This window comes from Centroberyx affinis, unplaced genomic scaffold (assembly GCF_046629955.1).
Source record: "Centroberyx affinis isolate AG114_WGS23_722 - 3 ecotype Tasmania unplaced genomic scaffold, CSIRO-AGI_Caff_v1 ptg003264l_1, whole genome shotgun sequence".
In the NCBI taxonomy this organism is placed as follows: Eukaryota; Metazoa; Chordata; class Actinopteri; order Beryciformes; family Berycidae; genus Centroberyx; species Centroberyx affinis.
The window spans coordinates 90,907-109,944 of record NW_027281287.1 but is presented as its reverse complement, the minus strand read 5'-3'; the positions used below and the strand labels follow the sequence as shown (position 1 = coordinate 109,944).

At 40.6% G+C, this 19,038-nt stretch overlaps 2 protein-coding genes across 2 annotated transcripts; both read right to left on the bottom strand.

Annotated features, from left to right (window-relative positions):
• Nucleotides 1-4,574: 4,574 nt before the first annotated feature.
• On the bottom strand, nt 4,575-13,192 carry zmynd12 (zinc finger, MYND-type containing 12). The gene is made up of 8 exons (XM_071538363.1): nt 13,053-13,192; nt 11,103-11,244; nt 9,960-10,131; nt 9,679-9,848; nt 9,184-9,306; nt 8,962-9,055; nt 7,047-7,192; nt 4,575-4,703 (listed from the first exon to the last, which is right to left on the bottom strand). The coding sequence occupies exons 1-8, from the start codon at nt 13,190-13,192 to the stop codon at nt 4,575-4,577; spliced, it is 1,116 nt and encodes a 371-aa protein (XP_071394464.1).
• A 437-nt stretch (nt 13,193-13,629) lies between these two features.
• On the bottom strand, nt 13,630-17,332 carry LOC139660278 (epithelial membrane protein 3-like). The gene is made up of 5 exons (XM_071538372.1): nt 17,177-17,332; nt 15,948-16,035; nt 15,730-15,832; nt 14,764-14,904; nt 13,630-14,363 (listed from the first exon to the last, which is right to left on the bottom strand). The coding sequence occupies exons 2-5, from the start codon at nt 16,023-16,025 to the stop codon at nt 14,188-14,190; spliced, it is 498 nt and encodes a 165-aa protein (XP_071394473.1). The 5' UTR covers nt 16,026-16,035; nt 17,177-17,332; the 3' UTR covers nt 13,630-14,187.
• Nucleotides 17,333-19,038: the final 1,706 nt, after the last annotated feature.

The window sequence follows — 19,038 nt, the reverse complement described above, 5'->3', positions numbered from 1 at the left end:
TCACAACCACAGAGAACTGACGTACAGACACGTGAGCCTTCTCATACTAACTCCCTCCATAAATACAAAGATCTGAGGCTGCTCCCCTGACTCTCCTCTGTTTCCACCTCTACTCCTAAAATGCAAACCAACCCCACCATCCAACCTTAGCTTACACTGCAGCGTGGTGGCGAGAGTGGGATATAGAACACGAGCTACTTGCCAAATCGGCCGATCCTAGTTTTCGTTTTTGCAAAACAGTGAGGGTGAGTTGAACAAGGTTTTTTTTGGGGTGGGTGTGGGACTCCCATAAAAGCATACACCAGCCAGGTTTTATGCTCAATATACTATAATGTTGAATGAAGGAGAATGTATGTTGTTGTTAAAAAGGGTTTCCTACTGAGACTGTAGCCAGGTTTGGTGGATTGGAGGCTAAGTGAAGTGTTTTTTCAAGTGGTTAGCTCCATGGGAGAGTGATACATACCCAGAGCTAGGAACAGTGTACTGTCAGTTCCAATGTAGCAAAGTAGTCCTCCTTTCAAGGATATAGTACAGGATGGGGGCCATCCTGTGGTAATTCTAGACACAATATGGAAGAATACGATGTCAAATTCACTGTTATTCATAATTCATGAATTGAAATTGGAGTGTAATTTACTCCTCACTATAGAACGTCCCCTAACGATGGTTTAACGTACACACACGTGATATGTTGTTAATCCAGCCTAAAACAGAATGTATGCACGACATATTTTATTCCTTGGACAGTTTAACATGAACAGCTCTCTCCCATAGTTTCTAATGGGTGATATCATTAAGAGAGCCTTTCTGGAGCTGCTTCGTTAACAGTGAATTAGAGTATTTGAGTTCCTAAATACCAATATTTTCAACCCAGATAATATACCCAGAGCAGCAGAAAATCTGCCTGAACAGGATTGTCCTGTTCATTGTCAATGGAGCAGCTCCAAAACAGTGTTGCTGGATTACATCACTGGCTAGAGAGTTGCTAGACTAAACTAGACTAAATTGTCCAATAGAATTGGAATAACAAATAGCAGTTCTGTTTTATGGTGGATTTTCTCTCAAAGCATAGATTCTGAGCTTCTAGAAATGTCACACCCTGGGAGATAAAAAAATGAATTGAGCACCACTGCTTGATTTTTAATTTCATGTTTTTATATAGCTTTGGTTAGCTTCACCGGCTTGTTTTTTTTATAAGAACAGCACTTCAACAGCAGCTCAGTTGGTCTGCTGCTTTTTTAAAAATTCATTTAATATATAGCACTTTATGACGAACAGATGCATTTTTTTTCGCTCAGACGGCATCTTGGGGAAACGTGAGATAGAGTGTGAAAGCTGCGTCTACACCTGCAAGCATAATATACCTCAAAACAGATGACTTCTCACTGCCATAGGATGAAGTAGACATTCAAACATACATATCAGCCAGGATCCTTGTGGTTTTAAAATGGCCCCTGATATACCAGGCTTTCCCTCCCTTTATATCTACAGTAGGAGCTAGATAGTTGTGTATTTTTTTTTTTTATTTTTTTTTTGTAAATATTAAAGTAGTGGGCTAGCTTTAACGCTTACTAGTTTCCAGCTGATGAAACTGGAAGGGCTGAAATAACTGCCAACGTTAACATTTTGATAAGCTACTGTGTACAAATTGGTTTGTACAGAACTGCAATGTTGAAAATAAAAAGGTTTCAACTGAAATTTGGTGCTAACGCTTCTGGATTTGGTTAGATGTGATTTCTCAGTCATACTATTTGCAGATGGCAATTTTACTATTCTTTTTTTGTTGTTTCTTTTTTCACCGAAAATGAAGTAACCCACAAACTGTTGGCATGATGTACAAAATAAAAAAAATGGAAAAGAATATATTTTTGCAGTCTGTTTGAATAGAATGTTACTTTTTCTTTCCTTAATAGGAAAAAAAACTTCCAGGGATTTCTGTAGCCAAGAGCTTATTTTCTTGAGCTTTTGGTTTCTCTTAATTCACCTCCTGCACGCCTTCTGAAATACCTATCAACATATAGGTGCAAACTCTGGGGTAACTGCCATTCACCAAAAATCATTTACAGCTCTGATCAAAAGCACAAACGTAAACCCTAAGTTGTGCCACTTAGCATAGATGACGTCCGTGTTTTTAGGCTTGTAACCCATTCTGTCGACGATAAAATCTTTGTTGAAGAGTCGACTTGAACACAACTCAGGGAAGCAGCCTGGATCTCACCCCCCACCCCCAAAGGCATGACATATCAGACACACAAACAACAATGAAAAAAAGGTTGTAAACTATAAAAAGATGCGGTGTATACCATGAAGGTTAACATGCACTTTTTTTCCTTGCTTGTTTTATATTGTTCCTTGTTTTCCTCCTAATTTATGGTATTTTTTAAAGGAAAAAAGTGGTTTGTGTGCACTAATCTCGTCTCAATAAAGTGAGACCGCTGTGAAGCTTGATTTTTTTTTCCTTTTTTGTGGGGCGATTTTACTAACCGTCTGGAATCTAACATGGGCCTGCTTGAGGGCAGTAATCTCGAGGGTGCCAAATCTAAACACGCCAGACAACAGGAAAGCAGACTTTTTTTCTGAAAAGTCTGCTGTCAAGTAATCGCAGTGGCTCTGACTGAGAGATTAACACCATTTACAGTACTGTGATGTTGTCCAATATATATAACGAAAATATCTCTGACAAACAAACTGTGAAATCCCCCCCAATTTCTGACTTGACATGCTAGGGCTGAGGGGCTGATTATCAAAGAGTCAAACCCCAATATTAAGAGACCCATCTCCATTTGTTTTTGTCCCTTTTTTTCCAAGTCTTGTCATGTCATTCCCAAGTCTTGTCATGTCATTCCCAAGTCTTGTCACGTCATTCCACATTCATTGTTTTGTACATAAATGTAAATCAAAGATCACATATCCTCTCTAGACCTTGAAAAGCCAGCCATAGGAGAGAGTGAAATGATAACCATTTCTCTCTTACATCTCCCACTGTTTAAATAGTTTATCTACAATATCCATAAGCAGACAAAGCACATCTAGCCAGGTTGATTTGCTAATTAAGGTTCAGTACAACTGTGCCCTAATGACTTTCACAATGCCTTTTCATCGTCTGGTTTCCTTTGGGAGCACTGATTTGAAAAGATGAGGATCATAGTTGAGCCGACAAGGTCCCAGTTCAGCACTGGTTTTGTCCGCCCGGCCTTTACAGATGGGTGGTCATGACAAAAGGGTGACAAGGCATGGAAGCTATCGATAGAAACAGGGATACCGCCTATTAGTGACACAGCAAAGGAAGAAAAAAACATCTGTAAGTCTTGAAATGGTCCTCGTTGGATGATGTATAATGTCGGCCTGTGCTGTGCCTGGCCGGCCTGGAGCAAAGGTCTGGGAACCTCCGGACTGGTCATTGTGTACAACAACACAGCACATGGTTACTATTTATTTCTGAATTGCTGCTAATGTATATTTGGCTCAAATATTTAAAAGGGAATATGAGGAAATCCAAGTGTTTCCATGTTTTGCTGCCTCTCAACACCTAGAAAATGAATCTGAATGCCAAAAAACAAGCATTTTGTTGTATAATTCAATACTAATAATACTAGTAGTGAGATGATTTTAACATTGATTCTTTGTTTTGATATAAAGAATAAAAAACATGTTTCAGAATTGTATATAATATGTAGGATTTCACAGCAATCACTGGGTTCCTTTCATCCGTCGATGTGTTCTGAAATGAACCTGAGGTTTGCTTTAAGGTTTACAGTATACCTTGATTTGAAGGATGAAAATGCAATGTTTATGCTTCAATGAATTGATGCAGCTCTCTGTTGGTTAGAATATAGACAAGTTCACTTTGCTCTTATTCATCACAGCAGAAAAAATGTCATCTTTAATTCTATCTGCATATGATGAATTGATGAAGTATCTGAAATGATAAGAGGCTCTGGATTGCTACACAGGTACGAGTCAGGCAACAACATTGTGTGAAGAACTTGTTTCAGCAAATGCCCTCATCATTACTCTGTGAATCATTTTGACAGTGTTAAAAAAATGGATCCCAAAATCATTTGTAATTCACAAATGTCCGAAATGATGTAAATATATACCCCTCTTTTTTAGATTAAAATAAAAATGAGTCATTATTCAAAACCAGTGAAGAGTGACTTTGTCTCTTCTTTCACTGCATTTATGAAGCATTACAATGTCTGTATCTGTATTTGTTAAAGAGAATTGTGTACAAATTTCATGATAGTATTTGCCTCTGAATTAGGTTTTGATTCTTAAAAGACAAAACAAACATAAAACATTTGTCCCGGACACAAGAGCCATGGTTAAAACATGGTATAAAATCAATATCCTCACTTCCTAAATCCATTCACATCATTAGGACAAAATATAAAAAAACATCATAAGCTCTCCACTCATCATCATTTTATTTGTCAATTCAACTATGCCCCATATTTACCTTGGGGAATCAGTGTGGGGCTGAGGACTAGGTGGCATGGGGGCAGCGACTGAGTAGCTGGTGGATGAGACGGGGCTCGGGGCGAAGCGATGGGCAGGGCGGGTGAGGCAGCGAGTCAGCTTGCATCAGTACCAGGATGTTGGCCTGTCTGCACCAGCTGCAGCAGGCCCTGGATGGGCTCTGTCAGGTCATGGTTTGGTATCAGCTGGCTGGCCTGCAGGGCCCTGCTGCCAAATTCCAGCGCCTGGCACACAAACACAAACACAAACGGAAACAAACACACCGGCTGCAGCTGTTAGACTCTCCGGGGAGAGTAAAGCTGACTTATATAATATCACTGTGAATTGGACTGCATCCCGGTCGGCTTAGCTTATCCTACTTTCCCTCCTGACCACTTGATCTGCTTGACTGTTGTCCTGTCCTTTACAGTTTATGAATGAGAGAAAGCATTGTTTGATACTGTTGACAAACCATGCGTGCTTGACACCAAGCATAAGGTTTCTAGAGGCATTCATCCATGGAATACTTGCTCTTTCTAACAGTGTTAAACACTATTCTAGGATTTTGTAGGCAATATGCATTATATGCATGATATACTCTATTAAGTGTGGGCTTGAATGAATCCGTTTAGTGTTACATTTACCCACAGCACTCCATGTGGTAAATACAAGGCTGCTACACCTAGCCATTGGCAAAGGAAAAATAGAAGCCAATTCCTGCCTGTTTCTTCTCCATTTAGTGATTTATGCAGCAGTGGTCTGCCACCACAACACCTCCAATCACAAAAGTGAAAGAATTTAGGAGATTTCCGTCTAAAGCACAATGCATCCAAATGTTTAGAATTGGGATGTTTACTATGCATGATATACTATCCAAAGAACAGTTCTTGCACTGCAACTCACACTAGTGCCAGAACTTGGAACCAGAACAAGGACAGAAGTCCAACCAAAACCAAAACTACCCTCATGCAATGCTACATAAAAAGAGGAAAAACTGTTATTATAATTCCACGCCTTGTTTTTTTCTTTCTTTCTCAGTACATCTAAGGAACAGGAGACAGTAGGACAGAACTATAAACAGTTGACACGTGGCAGGCACAGTGAGTAAGGAGTCCATCCTTCAACTAGAATACCCTGGTTCAAGCACCCATGTTAGCAAGCATCCACCCTGCTCAAGTGTCCTTGAGCAAGGCACTGAATCCCATCCGGCTCCATACAGCTGACTCTACCCTCTAAACACACTGAAGACATTCAATGGAATTGGTTTGGATGGCCACCGTGGGAAAGCTAGCCTGAACATCATCCTCATTGTGAGCCATGGACCTTATTCCCACATCAACACACTCAAGGTGAGAAACTCTCTGTATGAGCAAGCACAGCCCAAGCTATGTCCTATTGTTGTGTACCAAGATGCACATTGTACAAACGTCGAGAACTACCATTTATCATTTCCCCCTAAAAACCACATTAGAAACAAATGGATCTTGCAGTGCTAGGTTCACATTTTAAGATAATATATTTGGCCCACAATATAGCTAGCTACTGGCTAGCCTATGTAGCTAGCTAGTAACTAGCCAGTAAGATAGCTTCCCTGCTCAATTCAAGCCATTGTTGTTGTAGTTGTTCCCAAGATTGCTAGCTAATTTGATAACTGCTAGGTCTATCTGAAGCCCTCACTTATGTGTTGAAGTAACGCTAGTTTTATATATATACCAATCTTCCAGGTAGAGTTTCTCACCATAAGTGCGACATATATTAAAAATGGCCGCCGTGGTTATAAGGCCGACAGGCAGGTCAAAAATGCAGCCCAATCGTCCCTGTGCTTCAACTGAAACAGTAAGACACTGCGAAGACATTCAAGGGCCATGGTGATGATGTCTTTAGACACAGCTCTGCAGCTCTGCAGTCAGCCAAGTCCACATAAATCTTGTTAAAAACTCACATGTTAACAGGGAACTAGTCGTAACTTAACACTCCCTCTGGTGTTGTATACAAATTATGAGATGGAAACTTGATTGTAAAACACTCAACCCCATAAATTGATATTTGCATTTGTGCAACAGTCTGGTGTTGTGCCTATTTATGTGTGTAGTGTTTACCAGTTACTATAGAGTTTTATTCTAGTCACCTTAAAAGCCTTAACCATTAGATCTTATCCTGTTCCTATTGTCCCCCTGACCTACTAAAGTTAAAGACCCCGACAAGGTTTTAAATCTGTGGCAATCACCTGTCACCTGCAGATCCACTCACATTCATCATTGCTGCCTCATTTTCTCAGTTAGTATGAGTGTCCTAGATGTACTCATTGATCCCAGACCTGATTGCTGAAGTGTAGTTTACACATACACACAAATTGCCTCCAGTGAGTAGTATCCTCATCACAGAGAGGTTGGCAACCAAGATGTGGATCGAGTCAGAGTGTCAGGGCAATCACATCAACTCCCACTAAGTCCCACCTCATCTTTAAGGCTTTACCAATTAGAGCTAATCCTGTCTGGAGACAGCACTTCAAGGAAAGCGCACATGGGGGAAATGTGGAAATGTGTCACGGTGTCAAACTGAAGCTGTAGCCCTGCCAGGTGACTCACCTTTTGGGGGTCTCCTCCCAGGAAGCAGAGCATGGCCAGGCAGTGGGTCACTAGGGCAGTCTGAGCTGTGTCTTGACTGGAGTCATTCTCCCCAACCTCCAGCATGGTTCTCAGCATTTGATCCACCTCAGCTCGCTGGGCCTCATCTGAGAGAAAGTCCAGTGGATATACACAAAGAGGCCTTATGTACCTCAGCATATACTGTGTACATAAATACATGTGCATGTACACCTGCACACACACAAACTACTGAGATTGGATGCGTGAGGTTTGGAGATGTCAAAATACAATTTCGTCTGTACCCCCCACACATAGAAACAGTAAACACAGGGCAAAGGGACATCCCATCAGGATCCAGGTGTAAGCTAACTCACTATCCAACAACAGCAGAGTTGGTAGCCGGCCAGAAAGCCTGGGAAATTGCATTGCAGCTAACAGGCTTAGCATCATATCTAGGGCAGCAGCCGCGAGAGAAGGTAGTGTTGCGGATGCAGCACAGCCAGAGATGTGTCAGTAGTGGTCTTTAGTCAGCCCCAAGCGTGCTGGTGTAAATCTGGGGTTTAGCTTTCGGATTGCACGGCAAGCTAGCACGGCTAAATATAGTGCTGCTGACCTTATTTTCAGTGATACACTAATGGAACCCTATGCTGTTTAGCGGCTGGAGAAATGATGGAGTGGTGATGTCATCATCTGATGCTGCACAGAGCGTCAGTAGTTGAATGGTACAGTAAAGGTGTGGCAATAGTGGTAAAATTGGCTATATTGACAAACATTAACAGCATGGTTCCTTTCTACTTAAGTATGTAATAACTAAGATGTAATTAACCATGTGTTGAGACATTAGTTCCTTATTAACTATATTTCACCCATGGAAGATGAGGCGCCACACTCTCAGACATATATACACACAATGATACAATACAGCAGAGGGCCTAGACACAAGGCGTGGCAAGGGGAGCAGAGCGACATGTAACTGGCCAAGGTGACACTAGTGAGATCGGTGACTATGATAGGAAGTTATACAAGGTCAAGGAACAAAAACACAAAAGATAAATCCTTTGTGCAGTACATCTTGATGTGTCTTTTGTGTTTCAGTGGTACATCTTGATACATCTTTTGTGTTTTTGTTCCCTGACCTTACATAACTTTCCCTACCCACCGACCTCACTAGCATCACCATGGCCAGTTACATCTCAGCCCGCTCCCTTGCCACGCCCCTATCCTACCTTGTGTCTAGGCCTTCTGCTGTATTGTATTGGTTGTGTATATACTGTATATATGTCAGTCATTTGCTGTGTATCATGTCTGATGAAGGTCCTAACAAATGAAATGTCACAATTTTAATAATAAAGATGACTTTTTAATGGAGAGAGTGTGGCGCCTTATCTTCCATGGATCCTATGCTCATTTAAGGTAGCTCTCTTCTCCAGTTGTTTGAGCACAGTCTGCCTGCCACAAACTATATATCACCAAATTACTTGCACTTAGAAACAAATCAGCCACTACAACAACGCTACCAACTCATAAATTGACCGGGAGACAGATGACCTATCCCCTTTTCTCACTCCATACACTCATTTTGGACAGTAACTTTAGTTTTTGTCACTTGTTTTCACTTGACTGTGTATGTATGTATTTTTTAAGCAGGAAAAGTTACAATCTACTGATACAAAAGGTGTTTTAAAAGTTTTTACATGAGTGTGGCTAATTTCTCCTAAGTATTTTGCATTATTATGTTGACTTTCTTAGTGATGTCTTACAGGTTCTCTGTATTTCCTGTCTTACGCTAGCCACTTTGTTTATAATACCAGTACCTTTACAAGAATTACCAACATTCTAATGTTAAAATCTAATATTCAGTCTAATTCAAAACACACACATTCATATTCAACATATTTGATGTGAGCAGACGCACCAAAAGAGGACTCCAATGACACGGTGGAATTTTGGACATTTTGGGTCTGGATCTCGAAGAGTTTGGTCAGATAGGAGTGCCAAGTATGTGCCACCTACAATGTGAAGAGCAATAAAGATGAATGATGTAATACAAACTAGTATTGGAGATTTGCACACAGTAACAGTAATATAATAGCTGTATTTTGTTTTGTTTTGATTTTTTTTATTTATTTTTTTTTACCTCAGAGTACAAGGAATGAGCAATGAGCATCTTCCCCTGTTTGACAAACACATTGGCCATGAGAAAGTAGCCACCACAGGTGACTGTGCTATCCAGACCATACTCCTCACTGGCATAGTAGACCTGAAAGCAAGAGTGGAGATTGCCATTAGAATCAGCTTTTAAACACCAGGTACATTTCCATATGCTGGGAATTTGCCTTGTTGAGTTGGTGCACATAACATAAATACAGCAAAATGAATAGACAATCAATATGTAATGTACATTGTGAGAGATAAGGGAATACACACAATATAATATACATCATTACAAATATTCATAATCAGTGAGAATGCTCCATTTACTGTTGGTGAGCAAACTCCATGGCAGAAAAAGTGTCATGGCATCCCTTTTGCTCCTGACCCAGCATAAACAGTGCTGATAAAGTTGTGAATGAGGTTTTCATAATAAAGCCATTTTGTGATGAATCTAGACACTGCTAATAATGACACAGACATCATTAGCGAAGTTGAGCAGGGCTGCCTCCAGGTTGCCAGTCGTGGTGTAGAGGCGACCCAGGTTCCTGTGCAGCTGCTGGCGGACTGCCTGGCCACAGTCTGGGCTCTTCAACACCGCCCACTCTGCGTGGGACAAGCACTCCCCCGCCTGGGCTAGACTACCCAGACCTAGAAACACGGGTACAAAAACACACACACGTACCCGCGCATTAAACATGCTATATAGCGGGGGGAAAGGGATCAATTTGAGAAGAGAGACTGTTTGTACTTGTTCCTCACCCACATTGGCCTCGGCCAGCAGCAGGTAGGCAGGGACCAGCTGGACAGCACTGGAGCCGTAGACGTCCATGGCACAGCGCAGGGAGAACTGGGCAGCAGGAAGCGCCTCCTGGTGCTTTCCCTCAGCCAGCTTACTCTGTGCCACCGTCCTGGAGATCTCAACCAGCTGCTCCTGGACAGGGAACCACAACCAAGACACACTTCAGGTGATCTGTACCCTACATCAAGTCAGCAGAAATGGCCTCTCCTGCTAGGAAGATTAAACAAACAAAACAAAAAAATACACCCACTCCTATTGACTACACACAGGGCTAATATCAGAAATGAAGCTGTATATCATTGTATTAATATCCAAACATTAACCACTTTGGAGCTGGAACTGGCTCTGGAAATGGTGTTTGACCAGACCAAGAATCAAAATTCTCCATCCCATCCCTCCACTGCTACAAAACAATTGTAATTTCAGTACTGGTAAAAAGGGCAGTGATCTGTAAAGACTCCATTTAAAAGGTAAACATGGTAACATTCTGCTGTAAATGGCTCTTTCACCCCTTTTTGTTTGGTGGAATAAACTGACCTTTCTTGTTGTTTGCTACCAAATAAATGTTTCTGTGCATGTTTCTTGTTACATTTATGTGTGCGAGTGACCTTCCCAAAAAACAGAAATCACAAACTAATTCACAAAAAATTTAAACAGATCTCATTCATGGAAAAGGTGAGGAAGAGTCAATGGGTGTGAAAGTGTAGTGTGCTGGAATGAAATCTTCTCCATCTCTTCCTCCTCAGCAACAAAATCATTAGTCCTTCTACTTCCAATTATTCTGAACATTTTTTACAACATCACTAAACTAATAAAGCGAAAGGACTAGGAAATGTATTTGGTTTATTTGGGTTAAGCAGCAACACTTGACTTAAACACTGGACCAGTTAAAAATAAATTCAAACAAATTTCTTAAACCTTTTGTATGTATAATTTCCAATAACACAATTTTCAAAGGCCATGTCTCTTCCAGGTTTGTCAAGACCGTGGGAACACAGTGGGTTGTGAACTTGAATCAAACTCAAACCATTGGCTACATGGTATGTTCCTTGGCACACAAAACCAAACATGGCTTCAGGGCTCCACATACTGTACATCTTCACCTGTTGGAGCTGTTTTTGGGAGTGGTGGATCTCGCGATCAGCCTGCAGCGGGTGAAATGATGCCGGGCTGCGAATGGGAACAAGCAGCTGACAGATCCTCTCATGGATCCCCACCCAGTCAGCCTGCTGGTGCTCCGTGTCACTGAGGAATAGAAAAAAAAACAGGCATGCACTTTCGGCCATGTTTAGATTCCCAAACTGATTCGCTCCCTCCCTCTATTCCCTCTCTCCTCCTCCTTCCCACCTTGGATCCACAGTGTCCTCAAGGCTTTGTGTGAAAATTGCTTTCATATATTAAATCATTCAGCTGGGACGGAGTGCCCAGTTTTGGTTTGCGAGCCGCAGCCTAGCCTTGGTCAATATTTTTACATGTTTGGATGAGGCCGACTTGAGATCAGATGGGATCATGTGTACCATCAATAAAACTGTGAAATGCTATTACGGCTATATCAGCTGGTCTGAATTTTGCTAACATTTCTATAGCAGAACTTCTATTCCATTAAGAAGTATCTCAGAGTGCACAGAGGGCATGCTAAATTGTATGCCATTACATAACAGGCCTGTAATTTTGCTCATCTGGTTCTGTCTCTGCATCTCTGCTGCTCAGTGCTGTGGAAATTGTCTTGAGTTGCCTGGTGTGTTTTTTTTTCTTTTTTTTCTTTTTCTGCTGAGTATGTGTGTTCATTCCATTTTTTTTTTGTTTTTTTTTTCTCGCTGGGCTGAAGACAGAGACACTGGCCACTTCACATCAGCAGTAGCACTGACAGAGCATGTGGGTGTGTGCCTGCATTGCCTACACACACACACACACACACACGCACACGCACACGCACACACACATATCAACAGCTCGGCCACTGCACTCTGGTTCACACTGCACTTGCCTTGCAGAAATCTGACTCAGAGTCCGCCTAATAGCAAACACTGACCATGAACATTAGCCTGGATACTTGCCAGTCTACAGCCTCATAATATGTTATGGCTCATTAGGTCTGCTATAAACCATTTCACCCCATGATAGCCCAACAATGTGGTAGCTATACTGCTGTTTATTATGGGCCTGACTAACCCATTACAAAGACATAAGTAAATTACGTTGCCCTGGCTGAGAACCAAAGCTAGCTCAACTTAGGCATTTCCTCTGTCTCTCTTTGGTTACAGCTTAGCATGGTAGTTAGCTGATAGTCTCTTGGCTCACCGACAAGTCTACTAATCAAACCAGACAGCTGCTACCAGATGTTTTCTCCCCCCTTCTTTTACCCTGTTTTGCAGTATACTTGAGGGATATGTGCAATGTCCATCTGATTGAAGAAATGTGCGTCACATGAAATGCATTTTAAAGGCTCAGGGAGAAACAAGCACAAGGGGTGGAGAGCTGGGGATAGAAGTGGCTCTAAGCTTTCTTAAAGAGACTGGCTTTAGTGGCTCATCCCTTTAAATCCTGACGGGAAAGGCTGTCACCAAATGCAACACAATGCTCCTCTTCTCCGCTTCTCTACATTGTGCGAATAAGGAATTTTACCAAGTACCATCTTATGCTCTGTATTAAAGTTTACTAGTGATGTTAATCTTTGCAGGGCAGGCTTTGATATGATTATGCTAGCTTGCATAAAAACGTTACTGTTGACCAACTCATATTATAATTCCCGGACAGTCACATGTACGAAAATATCCTTTTGTGGTAACTTCATTTCCAGCTGTTCCTCTCTCATGATGACATTTTCACATGCCAACGTCTTCTGTGATTTTGCTGTAAAATATTGCGAGCACTGCCACCTAGCGTTCAAACTAACGGTTACTCCGGTCCGTTGGGAGGAAGACGTTTGCCATAATTCACACAAAATAAACCCACGAATATTACCTTAACTCATTGGGAGGTTATGGTTAGATAAGTGAAAAGCCAATCAGGCATAAACAGTCATAAACAATAAACAGCCAACTCCAACTCACCAGTAGAAAGTGACCCGACACTTGCTGCATTGCAGGTGCGCTGGTTTTTGACAAAGTTCACACAACTTTTTCGCACCTTTGGGTATTGCAAGAGGAATTATTTTGGCAGTCACCCCCGAAACTTGAGGTTTACTGGCCATTATCTCAAGCTGTTCAGTCTGAGACGAATGAAGACACGACGTTTTTTCTTTTTTTTATTTTTTTTTTTACTTTACAACAAAATGAGCTGATTGTTCTTGAGAAACTCCTTTTGTTTCCTCTAAGTTTGGTGGTCGCTATGGTGACGACCTTTGAACTTTGTGTTTAGTCTTCCTCTCTGGTGGCAGAGGCTATGTTTTAAATAATATACCACATAAATATACACATAATTACAATTATATATTGTGTGGATACTTAAGGATACATACATATGCTTCCTTTTTTTTTATGGAATACTAGTCTGAGTCTGATGGGAAACAGCTTAATTCTACCAGGTCATTCATTTTTGTAAACACTGGGGAATTTATCAAAATTAATTTGGTAGCCTATGTGCAATTTACTCTCATTACTATGAAAAGCAGATAAATATAGGAGACCAAAATAAAAAGATTTAGGGTGTCCTCACCAGACGCTTAAAATCAAGGACATTTCAAAAATTCTGGTTCTTTGTGTGATGTTTATTAAGAAAATCAGGCACAACTATACTAAATAGATACTACACATGAGCTTTAGGTATAAAAATATATTTCCAGTTTGCTCTAGAGATAATTCAAAGCAACTCAAGTGCCACATTAAACAACACGAGAAAAAAAATACATAACACTTCTTTGGCATTTGGCTGCTTTGGTCAACACTGGACAACATTGGACAGCAAATACGTAATATCAAAAATAGGATGAGCAAATATTGGATTTTATGTTCCAAGGCTGCTAAATGGGATAGCCTATTATTTGCTGGTATTTTTCCTATATATTTACAATGCATAAACAGAATCACATCGGTCAAGGCTGAACAATAATCACAGGCACGTGTCAGCTCAGATGTGGCTCCTACTATGGCACCAATATTAGTAAACAACCAGTCCTATGAAAAAGACATCAGCCATAGTTGTAGGCTAGTTTGTTCAATACTGCTGCAGTCGTCTTCCTTCTTCCAGTCACTCTTTCTTGCGCAGGTGGATGTACATGACGCCGCTACACAGCAGCAGAGGGACGCACACCCAGGCCAGGATGAAGCAGTAGCCAAAGTGTCCTGAACTCAGCTCTCTGGAGTCCTGAAGGATCTCCTTGTGGTGTAATGTGTAGATGAGAGCTGCAGCCAACGCTGTTAGACCTAAAAAAAAAAAAAATCACAATAAAGTTTAGACTGTGATGTTTGTTTCAGGATAATATTCAACAATTTGGAAACTGCAGTGAAGTGTAATTCACCACAACAGGGAGCGGGTTACATTTAACAGATGCAAATGTTTATAACCATTGTCTGAATAAAGCTCATATTATACCTTTCATAAATGGCATACAGAATGATAGCAGAAACGGCATGCATGTATGAAATGTTCAGTTTCAAGATGGTTTATATATCCATTTTGAAAAAAATAAGTTCATCATTCAATCATCTAAAATGTAGAGGGTTCAGTCTGTAAAATTATCTTCTTTGTCCACCATGGACTTAGGTCATGTACTATCGTTTTCACTTGGAAAGAGTAGGTGTGACCTTTTAGTGATGTTGTTACCTGCAAAGACTTGGCACAGCCCAGTGAAGTAGAAGAGTCCGCCCTTAGACATGGTGAACAGCTGACCCAGGAAGACCAGGAAGGAGACAGAGGAGAAGACCACTGACAGGACCATCAGGACCTGGACCGCCTGAAGCCACTCTGAGAAGGGAACAAGGGCATAACCGATCACAGATATTCCCAGCCTGAGCAAGAGACCTCAGTTTAAGAGTTGATGTATGTTATTTGCAAGGGTGGAAGTAACTAAGTGCATTTACTCACTGTAATTGAGTAGCTTTTTTGTGTACTTGTCCTTTTTTGAGCATTTTTTAAAGTCAGTAATTTTACTTTTACTTAAGTATATTTTCACTGAAGTATTGTTCTTAGCTACATTTTAAATCACATCCATTACAGGGTACAAATTTTGTAGATTCTCCATCAGCAACAGAAACTGGACCATCGTAAATTGACAAATTGTGGAGCCAGCAAAGAAGAGAAGAGTGATCTGGCTTTACTTTGTTTGTGCACTTTATTTTGTAATTTCCAAATTTTCTAATTAAAAGAATCGAGTTTGAAGTCTGTCCTCTTGTTCTTTTATAACTGCATGGTAAAGATCATCTAACAATGTTCTCATTTCTAAAAAGTAACTCAGTAACTTTTAGTCTACTTTTAGTCAACTTGTAGAGTACATTTGAAATTAGCTACTTTTTAACTCTCACCTGAGTTGATTTTTACACCAACATGTTTACTTGTACTTAAGTTAAATATCAGCAAAGTAACAGTACTTATGCTTGAGTAGGAAATTATAGTACTCTATCCATCACTGGTGGTTATTCCTATTGTCAAGAACAGGCTAATCAATATTTGTGGGCATAAGGAACTCTTTCCCAATTCCAGAAATCATTCCCTTAGTTCTCAGGTTGGGAGAGAGTTGCTCATGTAAACCCCCTTTAAAGTGAGTATGAGATGTCCAAAATCGTTGCTTACCAGTCTCTTTGGAGGACGCACACAACCAAGTTCCTGTGGAGTTGTCGAACCTGCAGTTGTACCACAGGTCTGAGTTCTCCATCCCATCCCACACCCACCAGGACTTTAAAGAGAGATCAGAAACAACATAAAAGACACAGATGGATGTGTTGTATTTAAGGAATAATATGTTAAAAGTGAATGAAAATATGTGTCAGTATCCTAAATATAATGACTACCTTCTCCATGGTTGCAATAAACAGCATAGCCAGTGTGATGAGATGCAATAGGGTCACAAACATAAGCAAGTATGCCATTTTCAACTCCCTGCCAAAAAAGAAACACATAGTTAAAATGTAGGCTTCCTGAGTAAAATGTGTCCAGCATAAGCATGGAAATGATCCAAGAAGGTGATCATCATAATTTAGCACTTTTTGTTGGTGCCACACTGAAATTCTGTGTTAGGAAAGCTTCCTGTTTTGCCTTAAAAACATAAAATGGAAAATCTGAATAGCTGAACAAAGTGTCCTCTGTGTTACGTAAGACCACACTTCAATGAGTGCAATGAGTTCTTTCTAAACCTGCTCTTTGACTGGCCTGTGTGCTGCCATAGTACAGCGAACCTGTAGTGGAACAAGTGGGCGAGGCCGTTGAAATCAAAATGGTGTCAAAATATTTACCCAATTAACCTCTCTAAACTTGTGAATGGCAGTTTTTTTCCACTGCGCAGAGTAAACAGTTTGTGACTCAACATACATTTGGTTTTCATTAAAGCTGCTGCCCTTGTAAACTTGGAGGAAATTTGAGTCTGGAGAAAAGAAATGTGATTTTACAAAGTTGTTTGAAATTGTACACAGTGGCAGCAAGCAAACACAGAAGAGGCTGTTTGCAGCAGAAGAAACAGTCATTTCAGTTCACAACAGGAGACATGAATCGGGACAGAAATGAAATAGAGAGAAAAAACAAAAAAACAGACAGGATGAAATTGTCTATAGAGATGTTTATCTATAGGAGAGGTCCAACTGGGTGGGTGGTGGAGTCATGATGATTGTCAAATTATGTCATTACACTAGATTACAGCCATCACACTGAAAAGTGAATGAAAGGTAATAATTCAGTGAAATGGGCTTAAAAACAAAATGAATGGTTGGGAAATAACAATGTTGACGTTGAGAATTCAATAGCAACATATACATGGCATCCACACTTAGACATTTTCTGTTTTGAGGTTTTTGAAAGTAGGATATCTTAAAAAAAAAGGTGTGGTAGTAAAAACATGTATCTTTTGATGGCACTATTTTGGTGCCAATCATTTTTAAAGCTTGCATGGTTATGAGGTGTGATGCAACAGAGTCACTACAATGGCATTTCTGTTTTGAAATTATTAACCCTCACCGGAAAGAGTGGACTCAACAAGACTGACATAATATTCAAATAAATTCTTTAGGTAAAGTAAATCTCCACTCACCTCGGGTATTTCTCGTTCCTCTGAATCAGACGGTCACCAGCAGCCTCACTACTCTGCAGTATCTTGGTGGTCCTCTCATTTCTACTCTTGCCACACCCCCTTTATTTTTTCAGTCGCTCCATCCAAAGTTTCCAGGGGGAGGAATGCAGAGTTCCCAAAAAGAAACTCTAAACGCCCATTTCCTTTTAGCAGAACAGAGCTGCCTTTTGCTCTGCCTCATGCTCCCTCAGTGCAAAATCACCATCCAAACAGGACTCAAGTGAGACCCACCCATGGCCAGTGGAACCACATGAAACCACATGAAAAGACCTTTTCTGTAAACAGTCCATCTGGAGTGCTACTCGGTGCCTATAATGAACACACTGCCGTTCCCCATACAGTCGTGTTGTGATTCTAGACAGGGTCGATATGAAAAATAAAAAAATAAACACACACAGCTGTAACACTGCTTACACTCTGCTGCTGAAGATAATGAGTATTCAGAGCAATTCTTGGTCACACAGAGAGCATCTGAGCAGGACACATGATGCAGAGATATCTGAGTTAATTAGCAAGGTTACATCTTACCAGCAAAACAACAAATTAAAGAAAAATAAGTTACAAAACAGCAGTTTTTTATTTTAATATCTGAAAGCAAAGTGGTGAGAAAAAAGGATGCCCATCCTTCAAGTAGGGCTTTATTAAGGGTCTAGGCCTGCATTACAGATAGTAAACATATAAAACTTTTAATTGTGTTTTCAATGCTAAAATCATAACTAAATTCCACTCAAATTCTAAAATTATGATGTCAAGATTTCCCCTCCCAGGGCCATCACAGGGAAAGCTAAATGTCACCTTGACGCCCCCTGGTGGTTATTTTCATAGCTCAGTGACAAAAGCTGGACTTCGACATAAGGAATGTAATAGACTGAGTACATTGAATAAACATGAAAGGGATTGCATATATAAAACGATGCTCATTTATTGATTTTAATTACTTGCTGGCTGGCTGCCGAAGAAGAAAGTTGTTGTGTTTATGTTTTACTTCCATAAACTTTAGTGTTTATGTTTTACTTCCATAAACTTTATCGTCTGGATGGCAGAGTTATCTCTTCAACGACGGCTGTTTTGGTAAAGTCCATGAAGTTAATTATTCGTGACATATTTTAGACTTTGTCATTTGAAGAAACAAGCAAATAACGAAACAAACAATTAATAAGTATTTTCTCTGTAACTGACGAAACTAGCAGCAGTTGTTAGTTACTTTCCCTCCCTTCCCGTAGATAGATTTTCCCGTTATCCCCTTCATCACCTGAATGGTACGGTCCGTTGCCTAGGTGCCTGCAGAAGCCAATTCACGCCGCCACGCCTGTCCTCTGCACCTGGCCCTAGTGTCTCTACTAGCTTTTGGAAGGTGGGTAAAACTTGCATTATGCTCAATTTCATTACTGCAAAGAAGTAATTTTAGCCTCAGCCACAAGGAATACAACGGCGTTCAAAGTTCCTTGCTAGCTCCGTGCACCAGTTGCTGTCAAGTGGCCGCTGGTGAAAGCTAGCTAACGTTAGCGAGCTAGCGTTAGCTGAACGTCCAGTAAACTAACTTTGGGGCTAACTTTGCTAACCAGCTAGCGGTTAGTTGTAGCTGTCCGTCTTGGTTATTTGCTAGCTGATTAACAGTAGACGGTAAGCCAATTTATGGATAATTTAGCCACATTTTTCTGACTAGTGAGCTAGCGTGGCAAAAAGGAATGTTGTGCTAGAAAAAAAACCTCACTTGCTCCTCCTCGTCAGACATTTTGGGAAGAGGAGTTAGCAGAAAATTAGGAATTTTAACTCCCTACAAGCTGAATCTCGTCAATTGTTGGCAAGCAAACTAACGGTAC

Bases quoted from the DNA above. Each gene is read 5' to 3' on its own strand.
- zmynd12 (XM_071538363.1), bottom strand. From the start codon at position 13,192: ATGGCCAGTAAACCTCAAGTTTCGGGGGTGACTGCCAAAATAATTCCT. The intron at 9,307-9,678 runs GTCTGTGTCATT...TCTTGCTTTCAG, and splicing joins TGCTCAACTTCGCTAATGAT to GTCTACTATGCCAGTGAGGA. The intron at 9,056-9,183 runs GTAAAAAAAAAT...TTCACATTGTAG, and splicing joins CTCATTCCTTGTACTCTGAG to GTGGCACATACTTGGCACTC.
- LOC139660278 (XM_071538372.1), bottom strand. From the start codon at position 16,025: ATGGCATACTTGCTTATGTTTGTGACCCTATTGCATCTCATCACACTG. The intron at 15,833-15,947 runs GTAGTCATTATA...CTCTCTTTAAAG, and splicing joins TTATTGCAACCATGGAGAAG to TCCTGGTGGGTGTGGGATGG. The intron at 14,364-14,763 runs GTAACAACATCA...TTTTTTTTTTAG, and splicing joins GCTGTGCCAAGTCTTTGCAG to GTCTAACAGCGTTGGCTGCA.